At 64.1% G+C, this 11,320-nt stretch overlaps 1 protein-coding gene across 1 annotated transcript in view; it reads left to right on the forward strand.

Moving 5' to 3' along the window:
- The first annotated feature begins 440 nt into the window (after positions 1-440).
- The window catches only part of LOC142825574 (immunoglobulin superfamily member 1-like), a 40,747-nt gene continuing 29,867 nt past the window's right edge, over positions 441-11,320 (forward strand). Inside the window, exons 1-5 of the mRNA XM_089770441.1 lie at positions 441-617; positions 1,077-1,364; positions 1,527-1,826; positions 2,562-2,843; positions 3,084-3,209. Of these exons, the coding sequence (XP_089626567.1) occupies positions 581-617; positions 1,077-1,364; positions 1,527-1,826; positions 2,562-2,843; positions 3,084-3,209 (1,033 nt within the window). The 5' untranslated portion in view covers positions 441-580. The remainder of the gene's footprint in view (positions 618-1,076; positions 1,365-1,526; positions 1,827-2,561; positions 2,844-3,083; positions 3,210-11,320) is intronic.

Genomic DNA, 11,320 nt, shown 5'->3' on the forward strand with positions numbered 1-11,320 from the left:
AGAGACCCCAGAAGCCCTGGCACTCAGCTCCCCTGCTCCAACCACTCCCCTCCACTCCCCTCCCGGGGCTGGCTGGCTGGCTGGCCTCGTGCATGGCAGCCTAAGGCTTGGTAAGGCACAGGGCTGCGGCTCAGGATACCTGGGTCCCGTTCCTGGTGCCACACCCCTCCCCCACTTCATCCCATGTGCTCCTGGGCAAATCTCTGAATTGCTCCGTGCCTCAGTTTCCTTTGTGAGCCCTAAGGAGCGTCCGGCGTGACGGGGCCCCCAGCTCAGTGGGGGAGGGGGGTGTCTGTGCAGCTTTTGGGGGGGACCCAGAGCTCAGTGGGAGGGTGGCCCGGGTGGTGACTGACATGAGGGGGCCCAGTTTGGTTGGCACTACCGTAATGCACCTAATAGAAGTGCAGCAGCCTTGTCACTTTCCTCCCCCCACCCCCCCCACACTGTTTGGCCCCCTTCAGAATGGGAAGTGGAGGTTTTTCCATCGTGGCTGGTGGCTCATTTCCTAGGGCAGGGTTTGCCCTGGGTGCCTTGTCCCATCCCTGCTACTTCCCTATCGCTAGCCCGGCTGCTGCTCAGCATGGCCGTGACTTTGCCAGTCCTCCTCTTGACTGTCGGTGAGTGCCGCTGCCCTGGCCCCCCATCAGCATCCTGCCCCACAGCTGGGAAGGGGGCTGGCGCGGGAGGGTTGGGAGCCCAGACACCAGGAGTCTACCCCTGGCTGTGGGAGGGTAGTTGGGTCTAGTGGTTGGGGGGGGGGGTGGCTGGGAGCTAGGATGCCTGGGTTCTATTTCTGTCAGAACAGATGAGGGCTAAACAGGCCATTGAAACTCTTCTATAAAGGGGGGGTGACCCCCGGGATTCATGGAGGCCCCTCGGTTGGGTGGAGGAATGAAGGAAAGGTGCAGGTTGTGAGGGGTAGGGCTGGAGGGGTGTGTGTGGGGCGGGGTGAGGGGAATCCAGAGCAGGAAGGGGGTGTAGCTGGCAGATTGCGGGGGGGGGGGAGGAGAAAAGGGAGGCTTGTTTCGGGGTCACCCAGAGGCCTCACTACTCCCCGCCCTGCTCTCTGTCTCCAGCCCTGCCCAAACCATCGCTGATCTGGGACCCGACCCCAGGTGTGGAGGGGGGGGTCCGGCTGCGCTGCTCCATCCCGCAGCCGCTCCGCCGCGGCTGGTTCACCCTGCACCGAGAGGGCGCACCGGGCTCTGTGGCTGAGCAGCGGGCCCCCGTGCAGGGCTCGGAGGTCACCTTCCTGCTGCCCGCTACTGGCCCCGGCGAGCAGTACCGCTGCGGCTACTGGAACCGGGATGCGGCCGGGGGGCGGGTGGAGTCTCCGCTCAGCGACCCTGCCAACATCACCAGCGGTGAGTCCGAGGGTCTGATCCTGGGGGCAGGGAGGGAGCAGGATACCGGGGTAGATAGCCCCATGGGGCTGACCCAGGTGGGGGATACCAGGGTCTCCCCACTGCCCCCCACCTGCAGCTCGGGGTACCTAGGAGCTCATCCTGACACGCTGCTTTCCCCAGCGCCAGGGCCGGATCGTTACCCCAAGCCGTCCATTGCCGTCAGCCCTGGTGCGGGGGTCTTGGCTGGCCAGACCTGGACGATCCGGTGCTGGGCCCCGTATGCAGGCATGAGCTTCGTGCTGTACCAGGCGCGGGAGTTCCGGACCGAGCGGGCGCCCCGCGGGGACCCCCCCACCGCCGAGTTTCACCTGGCCAATGCCAGCGCCGCTGACACGGGGAGATACACCTGCTACTATCACACCGTCCACGAGCCCTTCGTCTGGTCCAACGCCAGCGACCCCCTGGAGCTCAGGGTCACAGGTATGCGGGGGTGGGACACCGGGCCCCTTCCTTTAGGGGGCGCCAGCTCCCACCCGACCCCAGGAGAGCGACTGGTTGGCTCGGGGGGTCAGGGAACGGGGCACAGGCGGGAGAGTTTGTGGATGGAGGGAGGGAGGCAGGGATGGACGGGGAGGGGGTAGACGAGGAAAAATGGAGGGATGGAGGAAATAGGGGTTGGCTGGAGGGATGTGGAAGGCTAATACCCCCAGTGCATTGTGGGTGCTCGGCAGGGCGAACGAGGGAGGGTGGGTGATGCCCCCGGTGCATTGTGGTTGCTCGGCAGGGCGAACGAGGGAGGGTGGGTGATGCCCCCGGTGCATTGTGGGTGCTCGGCAGGGCGAACGAGGGAGGGTGGGTGATGCCCCCGGTGCATTGTGGGTGCTTGGCAGGGCGAACGAGGGAGGGTGGGTGATGCCCCCGGTGCATTGTGGTTGCTCGGCAGGGCGAACGAGGGAGGGTGGGTGATGCCCCCGGTGCATTGTGGGTGCTCGGCAGGGCGAGCGAGGGAGGGGGGGCGATGCCCCCAGTGCATTGTGGGTGCTTGGCAGGGCGAGCCAGGGAGGGTGGGCGATGCCCCCGGTGCATTGTGGGGTGGCCCCGTGGGCTCCGTGGCTGGAAGCCCCTCCTGCAGACCAGTGACCCGGCTCGGGTCGGGTCCCGACAGGGCCACGCGGAGAGGCAGCAGCGTCTCACGGGGGCTCTCGGCTCTTCCAGATGTCCCCAGCCCCTGGGAGCGGTTCGTGGACGTGGCCAGGACGCTCCGGGTGAATTGCTCCGTCCCCGACGCCCCGGGCGGCTGGTTCCTCCTGTACAGAGTCGGGGACCCCGAGCCCCTGGGCTGGATCGCAGCCAGTGGGAACGGCGAGCCGGCCGGCTTCGATCTCCCGGAAGAGCAGGTCCTGGGCCCCCACGAGGCCTTCAGCTGCCAATACGGGCGGGAGGCTCCGGGCAGCCGTGGGGACCTGGCTGTCAATGACACAGAGGTGTGGACTGAAGGTGAGGGAGCGGCTGGACCGGCGGCTTCTAGCAGATGGAGAAGGCATGTGGGGGGGGGGGGGGAGACGGGCTGAGTGTACCCAGCTCTGGGATGGGTGTGGGAGTCTAGGGGGTCTGAGCCTGGGGGGGGGGGGGAGCAGGACACCTGGGTTCTCTCCCCTCTCCCTTTTTTCCCCCACCCGCCATGGGACACTAGTGGCGACGGCCGATCTCTAGCCAGGTATTTATCCCGCCCCCCAGGCTCACAGTCGGGGGGGACCGATTGCAGCCGGATCAACGCGCTGCGGCTGAGTCTGGGGGCCGCTGTTCTGCTGCTGGCTCTGCTCTTCGTCGCCCAGGCCTGCTGGGAGGAGAGACGCCGGCGAGGCTGAGGCTGGTGAGTGGGTGCTCGGGTGGGGATGGAGCCATGCTACAGATTCCTACATCGCAGGCCCCTCCCCCCTCTAACCACTAGACCTCACTCCCCTCCCAGAGCCAGGGAGAGAACCCAGCAGTCCGATAGGGTACCTGCACCCCCCTGCAATGCCATCCTCTTGATTTCTGCCACCTCCCACTGCAGCCCAGCCTCCAGGCGGTGTTTGGGGGAAAGTCCCCCCCCCCCCAGTCTGTTGCACGCTTGGTGCCCTCTCACGGCTCCCCACGCTCAGGGGAGGGCTGGGGTCTGGCCAGGCCCCTGGTGGGAGGAGCAGGGCTGAGCCGCCCCGCTCTCAGGGAGGGGGGGTTGGGAGCCCTGCTATCCAAAAAGGGGAGGTTCTCAGGGGTGCAGCTAACAGGGTCCTCTCTCCCCTCACAGGCTGTTGTGGGTCCGCAGGCAACTAAAGGAAGGTGGAGCCACTGTCCCCTCCACTGCATGGACACTCCCCGTCTTCCCCCGCTGGGATCCTCCCCCCCAGCTCCCCCAGCCCAGTGTGCCCCATCCCCTCCCTCCCAGTCCTTCGGCTCCTGCCCACCAATCACCCCTCTCCTGTCCAAGCCAGCCCTCTGTCTCCTCCATCCCCCATGCCCCCTCCACATCATCCTCTCCACCCTGGGCTATCCCAGCCCGTCTGGCCAGCTCCCCAGCTCCCCCTCTGCTGGGACCCCCCACCCCCTCCCCTTCCCCCCAGCCTGGGCTATCCCAGTCCCTCCCACCACCGTGCCCCCCCCCCCCCCCCCGGGTTATGGCTGCCCTGGGATCCAGGCTGGGTCCTGTGTCTCCCGGGCAAAGGACGCAGCAAACGTGTCTTGGCGCAGAGGGGTCCTGGAGGAGCCCAGTGGGGGCCAGCCTGGTTCCTGGGGCAGTTGGTCGAACTGCGCCCCCCCCCCCCCGCAGGCAGGCAGGGGAGCTACCATGGCGAGAGGGGTGAGGGGTGGTACCATGTCACCAGCCTCTGGGGCCGCCAGTGTGGGGCTTCCCTGCTGCCCGGCACCTCCTGGGATTACACAGCCCAGCCCCTCATACGGCCCGGGGACTGGGCCTCAATAAAGAGCGTGATGCCCCCGGGGGGGGGTGTTTCCGGTGACTGGCAGCTTGTGTCCCCCCCGCACCGTTATTGTCACGTTCCCACGGTTAGTGCCTGGACCGAGGCAGGGCCCCCGTCATGCTGGGCTGCCCCTGGACCGAGATCGGGGCCCCTGCTGCATGGAGCATCACCCCGGCCTTCCTGGCTGAGATGGGGGGCCCCCCGTGCTGGGTGCTGCCCCCTGCCTCCGTGGCCAAGACCCCGTGGCCCAGGGTGCCACACATCCCTCCCCCCATGACTGAAATCAGGGTCCCCATCACGCCTGCCACTTCCCAGTCCTCCCCCACTACGGTCTGAGCCTCTGTCACCCCAGGCCTCGCGGCGGGTGGCGAAGGGATAACTAAAATGCCCACCCGTGGCAACGGAGTCTCCACCCCCGCCCCGGAGGCTGAGGTAACCCGCTGCCCTGGGCAGGCGATGGGGGTGGAATGGCGCGATCCCCGGATAGGCAGAGCCCGGCACCACCCAACCACGGGCTGACGGTTAGAAATGGGCAGGCTGGCTGCAGCCCCTGGCTGGCCACTCTGCCGCTGAAGCGGCGGCAGGAGGGCGGCCGCGCTGGGGCCAGGAAAGGCAGGGAGGGATTCTCGGTCCAGTGCATTTGTTGCATGACTCTGCCGCTGCCTCCGGCGAGGTACCGGGAATGTTTTAAGCCAGGGATGGGGTTGGGGGCCCCGACCCACAGAAAACTCAACTGGGGATCGCACAGGAGTGAGAAGCAAAAAAAAAAAAAAAAAACCCACCTCACTCATGTGGCCCCTGAGAAGCAGAAAGACACTGCCCACGGCCCCCTCACACGTTTAGGGGGGCCCCTGGGTTTTGGGGCGGGGCCAAAAATGAGGGGTTCAGTGTATGGGAAGGGGCTTGGGATGTGGAGTCTGGGTGGGAGGGAGGGTGCAGGAGTGGTCTGGGGGTGCAGGGTCTAGATGGTGGGGGGGGGACTTACCTGGTGCAGCTCCCCAGGGATGCACGTGGCTCCGGGTTCCCTGGCCATTCCTAGGCACCGCCTCCCGCTGCTCCCGTTGGCCGCAATTACTGCCATGACATTTCCCCAGCCGGTGTGCGGGGGGTAGGAACTGGCAGCCACTTTGCCCCCCACCCCGTTGATCAGATCCAGTCCCTGCTTGCCTGACTCCGGCCCGCGTGGCTCGGGGCTCCCCTCCTGCAGGGGGGACCCAGCGCTCCAGCCCTCCAGTGCTGGGAGGGAGGAGCCCCGAGCCACGCGGGCCAGAGTCAGGCAAGTCGGGGGCCAGAGGTTCCCCACCCCTGTTTTAAGTGGTTAAGCAACTGAGGTATCTAAAAACACGGGGGAGGGGAAGGGGGGGGACGCAGAGCGAGTGGCCAGCAGGGGTCGCCAGAGCCATTCCACAAAACGTAGTGCCCACGGCCGGCCAGTGGTTATTTCTCATAGAGTCATAGAATTGGAAGGGACCTCGGGGGGTCATCAAGTCCCGTCCGCTGCCCGCACCGCCGGACCAGGCACCATCCACATACAGCATCCCTGACAGGTGTCTGTCCAACCAGCTCTTCAGTATCTGCAGTGGGGGTGTGACGGCGCGTCGGGGAGCCCCCGACCCTGCACCCCCGTCCGCAGCCAGATGTGACGCTTCGCCAGCCAGTGGCGTAAACGTGGGTTTATTGCTTCTCCAAGAAACAGCACAGCTCAGGCTCAATGGAGGCGCAGGGGGAGAGGCCGAGAGCCCCTTGGGGGGAAGGGATTCACAGGCCCCTGAACCCCCTAGACTGGTTTGGATCTGCTTGCTCCATGCTGACACTGCCCTTTCTCCAAAACACAGAACACTCATCCCCCCAACTAGTCACACCCCACAGAACACTCATCCCCCCAGCTAGTCACACCCCACAGAACACTCACCCCCCCAGCTAGTCACACCCCACAGAACACTCACCCCCCCAGCTAGTCACGCCCCTTCCTTTGTTCAAACCCCTGCCAGTGCTCACAGACACAGACCAGTAGGGGTCACCCACAACCCACAGCAACCAGTGAATTCAACCAGACAGGATCCAGACCCACAAGCGTGTACAGCCCCCCCCCCCCCACTACATCACAGGTGGAGACTCCACAACCCCCCCCCCCCCCCGGGGCAATTGATTCCAGTGTTTCACCACCCTGACAGGCAGGAAGTTTTTCCTAGTGTCCACCCTAAACCTCCCTTGCTGCAGTTTAAGCCCCTTGCTGCTTGTCCTGCCATCAGAGGCCAAGGAGAACAATTTCTCTCCCTCCTCTCAACTCCCTTTTTTGATCTGAGGAAGTGGGTCTGGCCCAGGAAAGCTCATCATCTAATAAACCATCTTGTTAGTCTTTAAAGTGCTACATTGTCCTGCATTTTGCTTCAGCTACCCCAGACTAACACGGCTACATTTCTATCACAACTCCCTTTTAGATACTTGAAAGCTGCTCTCACGTCCCCTCTCCTTCTCTTTTCCAAACAAAACAAATCCCGCTCTTTCAGTCTTCCCTCCTAGCTCGTGTCTTCTGGACTTTCTAGTCATTCTTCTGATGGCTAATATCAACGGTTCTTTTGAAATTGTGCTAAAAGGTGTCTGTGGATTAAAGGGTCACTGTTTAAAATAGGAATGTAACCGATGAACGGGTAGGGATCACCCTTACCGGGTGATGCTTAACTGGTTAACGGTGCCCCAACCAGGGATTGCGGTTAAGTGGCTAACCCGCTAAACGTAATGTTTAACTAGTTAGCTGACATTTTACATCCCTAGTTAAAAATGATGCAGCCGTCCTGGGGGTTACCGAGTGCATAGCCCGACCTGGCTGCGGGGTTCCCTTGTTTGAACTGGACACGCTGCGCCGGGGGGGGCGTGGGGGCAGGATCCTTGTGAAGAATGACAGAGGGTGGCGTGGGCTCTGCCTACGAGCCATAGGCGCCATCTGCCCTGCCCCCTCCCCTGTTCACGGAGATCTGCCCAGGCTGGAATGGGTGGGTCGGGGTGAGGCTCAGACCTGCCACGGGACAGCAGCGTTCCTGGGGGCCCCCAGGAGCCGCAGTCACTGGGGGAGTCTCGGGCGCGATTGGACGAGGAGGCAGGTGGCAGCGGAAGACGAGGACGCGGGGAAGGCCCGGGCGCTCCACAGCGGCAGTGGGACGGGGTCTCTGCTCTGGACCGGCTCAGAGCTCGCGAGCGGGACACACAGACGCCGAGAAGCGCCCCCGCGGGACTCGACTTTCCCCGGTGACTGGCTGGGGCCTCGGGCCGGTTCTGTTGCGTTGGCAGGAGGGACTCTGACACGGAACCCGGCCCCGGCTGCTGCCGACTCCCCCCGGCAAAGCCCGCCGGTCAGTTTTCCCCACGTGGCTCGTCCGCCGGGTTGGAGCCGGGACGGTAACCCAGGGGGATCTGTGTGGAAATAGGCGCAGGGGTCAGTGGACCCGCAGACCAGCCCCAGGGTTCTCCTGGCTCCCAGCCCGGTGCCTCAGCCCCCGGCTGCAGGGCGCATGGCGCATGACCCTCCCCTCCTCTCCCCCCCGGTCCACCCTCCTGCAGACAGACAAGCTGAGAACTACATGACACTTGGCCAGGCTGAGGATCCCACAGTTTTCTGGATGTTGCAGGGATCTCTGCTGCCTCTGACCACAGGAGCTCTGCCCGGCCGATTGAACACAAGGTGAGAGGACTCAGGAAGGAGGAGCCATTGTCCATCGCTGGCTTCCTGTCAGGGTTTGATTCAGGGCCTTGTGGGAACTGGAAACTACAAGCCCCCGCCCATCTGGCCTGCCTCTGTCTTGTACCACTGGGCTAAGAGGAGCATCTCCTGTCATGCACGCTGGGAAGGAGGCTGGCTGAGTTGCTTCACCCTCATGCTCCAGGGCGGACACTGAGTCCTACCCAGCCGGGTCAGGAAGGAATCTCAGCCCTGCTGTGGGAGAGAGGTGTTTGGGGGGAGGGAAGCGGTGACTGGGGGGGGGGGTGCCGTCTCTGCTCAGCATTGTGGCTGCAAACAGGCTAGACAGGCCAGGGCAGCCTGGGCCCCTCCGGACACTGGGCGGTGCTGCAGGAGGGAGCAGGCGGCTACGGGGGGATGTGGTTTGCTGGGTGCTGCAGGGCTCTGGCTTTGCTCTGCCCACTGTAGATTTGGCCTGGAGGTTGCAGAGAAACCATCTGACGGGGAAGAAAGGGGCCGAGCGACTCGCCGGCTTTCTGGAGCTGCAGCCCCGGTGCGGTTCCTCATTCCGCTCTTACTCGGGCAGGGTGCAGCTGGGCACCGGGGCATTGGTGGGACCACTGAGGGGCCCCCACTGCCCTGTCATGGCGTCTGCTCCCACCGTCCTCCTCCTCTGTGAGTATTGGAGACAGCCAGGGTGTGTGCCCATTGAGGGGCCTGAGACCAGGGCGTGTGCCCATGTGGGGTGGATCTGAGACCAGGGCGTGTGCCCATCGGGGGGGGGGACGGGGACTGAGGCATATGTCAGGGGAGGGGGTGGATCTGAGATCTGTGGGATCCAGTTGCTCTGTGATCTGGCCCCTAACGAGCCGTCTCCTTTCCAGGCTGCTGGCTGGCCGGGCGGAGGGGGGGTGGGGTGGGGTGAGTATTGGTGGGGGGTGGGCGTGGGGGGATGTTACCATGCAGGATGGTGGGGTAGAGGGAGGGAAAAGGGAACCAAATTCTAACCTTCACTGCAGACTCTCATTGACACCCTCCACCACGGTTCCCCAGGTCACAGAGTGTCCCACGCCCGGCTGTGGAGGACCCAGAATAAACCCAGAATCCAGAGCTGATGCAAGAGTTCATCTGGATTCACCGTGGGAGGAGCAAGATGAGACCCCAGCCAAGCCTCCAGCGCAGTCCGGGGGGACTCCGAGATCAGAGTCTGACGAGGTGGCTCACAGAGGCGGCAGAGCTGAAATGCCCAGCTCACCCTGCTCCATGTTTCCCAGGGCTGTGAGGACGGGGCTGTCTCTGGACACCCAGGGACTGGACAGACAGACAGACACCAACAAGGCAGGGTGGGGGGCAGGATAGACAGACACCAACAGGGCAAGGTGGGGGCAGGACAGACAGACAGACACCAACGGGTTGGGGCAGGACAGACAGACACCAACAGGGCAAGGTGGGGGCAGGACAGACAGACACTAATGGGGCAAGGTAGGGGCAGGACAGACAGATGCCAATGGGGCAAGGTAGGGGCAGGACAGACAGACGCCAATGGGGCAAGGTAGGGGCAGGACAGACAGACGCCAATGGAGCAAGGTAGGGGCAGGACAGACAGACGCCAATGGGGCAAGGTAGGGGCAGGACAGACAGACGCCAATGGGGCAAGGTAGGGGCAGGACAGACAGACGCCAATGGAGCAAGGTAGGGGCAGGACAGACAGACGCCAATGGGGCAAGGTAGGGGCAGGACAGACAGACACCAATGGGGCAAGGTAGGGGCAGGACAGACAGACGCCAATGGGGCAAGGTAGGGGCAGGACAGACAGACGCCAATGGGGCAAGGTAGGGGCAGGACAGACAGACGCCAATGGGGCAAGGTAGGGGCAGGACAGACAGACGCCAATGGGGCAGGGCTGGCCCCTGCATCACTCACCTCCTGGTTCTTTTTTAATCAGGAGAGAAACTTGCCCAAACCCTCCGTCCGTGAGCCCCCGGGGGGGCTGTCTGAACTGGGGGAAACGTTTCCTGCTGGTGTGCAGGGGAACAGCCAAGCGGGAGCCGGGTGGCCAGAGGCCTAGTTCCCCTCCCTGGCCTGGAGCCGGGCGACCGAGGGAGCTGCACCTGCCCCCTCTCACACCAAATCCGAACTGACTGAGTGGTGGGAGCCCAGCGCCCCCATGTCCCTGCTCCCAGCCCTGCCCCGGGCCAGATGCTTTGGGGGGGGGGTTCCCCTGCACGAGGGGATACTCAGAGCCAGGCTCTGCCCCAAGCCCTGGGCCCCGCAGAGCGCCACGGGCCCAGGGAGCTGGGACAGCGTCATGAGGGGCTTTGCCAGCTGTGGGGAGCAGCGGCTGCGGGAGATTTGGGGCCGAAGGGTCCCTGCCCCTGTGGGAGCTGCAGAGCCAGGGGCTTTTCCCAGGGGGAGGCCCAGGATGTCCCTGCTCTGGAGACGCATGAAATTGGGGCTCTGGGGCTGCAGCTCCTGCAGGGGTTGCCGGGGGAGGGATGGAAGCTGCTCACAGGGGCAGTGACTCTCCCCCCACCCCGCTAATGGACTTGGGCAGGGAGCAAACCTGCCGCTCAGCCACAGACCCCTCTCTGACAGGACAGCCGGAGGCTCCCTCTGGGGGCAGCTGGGTCTCTCTGTCACCACGGGCGTGCCCTGAACTCCCCGCTAAGCAGCCAGCATGGCAGGCGGGACGCCGGGCCAGATGGGCCCGTTGGCTGGAGATGGGGTGGCCAGGCCCCGGCTAGTGCCATGGTATAATGTGTGTGTGGGGGGGAGGGGGGGTGCACTGGAAATGATGGTCAAGCTGGACCAGACAGCGCCCCCTAGTGCTGCGCTGATGAGAAGCAGCGCCCCCTACCGAGCCCCCTGCAGCCCAGCACCCCGTAGCGTCTTGCCTGCTCTGACACTGCTTGAGTCTCTGCTCCCCACGCAACATTCTCCCCATAGAATTCTCTGCTGCCTTTTCCCCAAAGGGGCAGGTTGAGGGGCCAGTCTCCTCCAGCCAGGGGTCCACCCAGCGCCCATGACCAGTTCAGATCAGTCCAGCCCAGGAAAACCCGCTGGCTTTCTTACACGCAGTCCTTGGCCGTGGACTTAAAATTACTGCAGTTGGCTTGATGGACTTCGGAAAGTAGCTTCCGAGATGCGCCGGATCTATGTCGGGAGGCTGGTGGCTACTTTTCCTACTAGGTTCTCTACCGCCAGTCTCTCACTTGTGAGCCTACTGTTGAAACCACTTGGGTCATTCCATTATGTCCACTACAACCAGAATAGATCTTTGTCCGGCAATTGAAACAACCCTGGGACCCCTCCGAGCGCGTCTACACAGCAGGGCTAAC

Source organism: Pelodiscus sinensis, chromosome 18 (assembly GCF_052426305.1).
Source record: "Pelodiscus sinensis isolate ZL-2025 chromosome 18, ASM5242630v1, whole genome shotgun sequence".
NCBI lineage: Eukaryota > Metazoa > Chordata > Testudines > Trionychidae > Pelodiscus > Pelodiscus sinensis.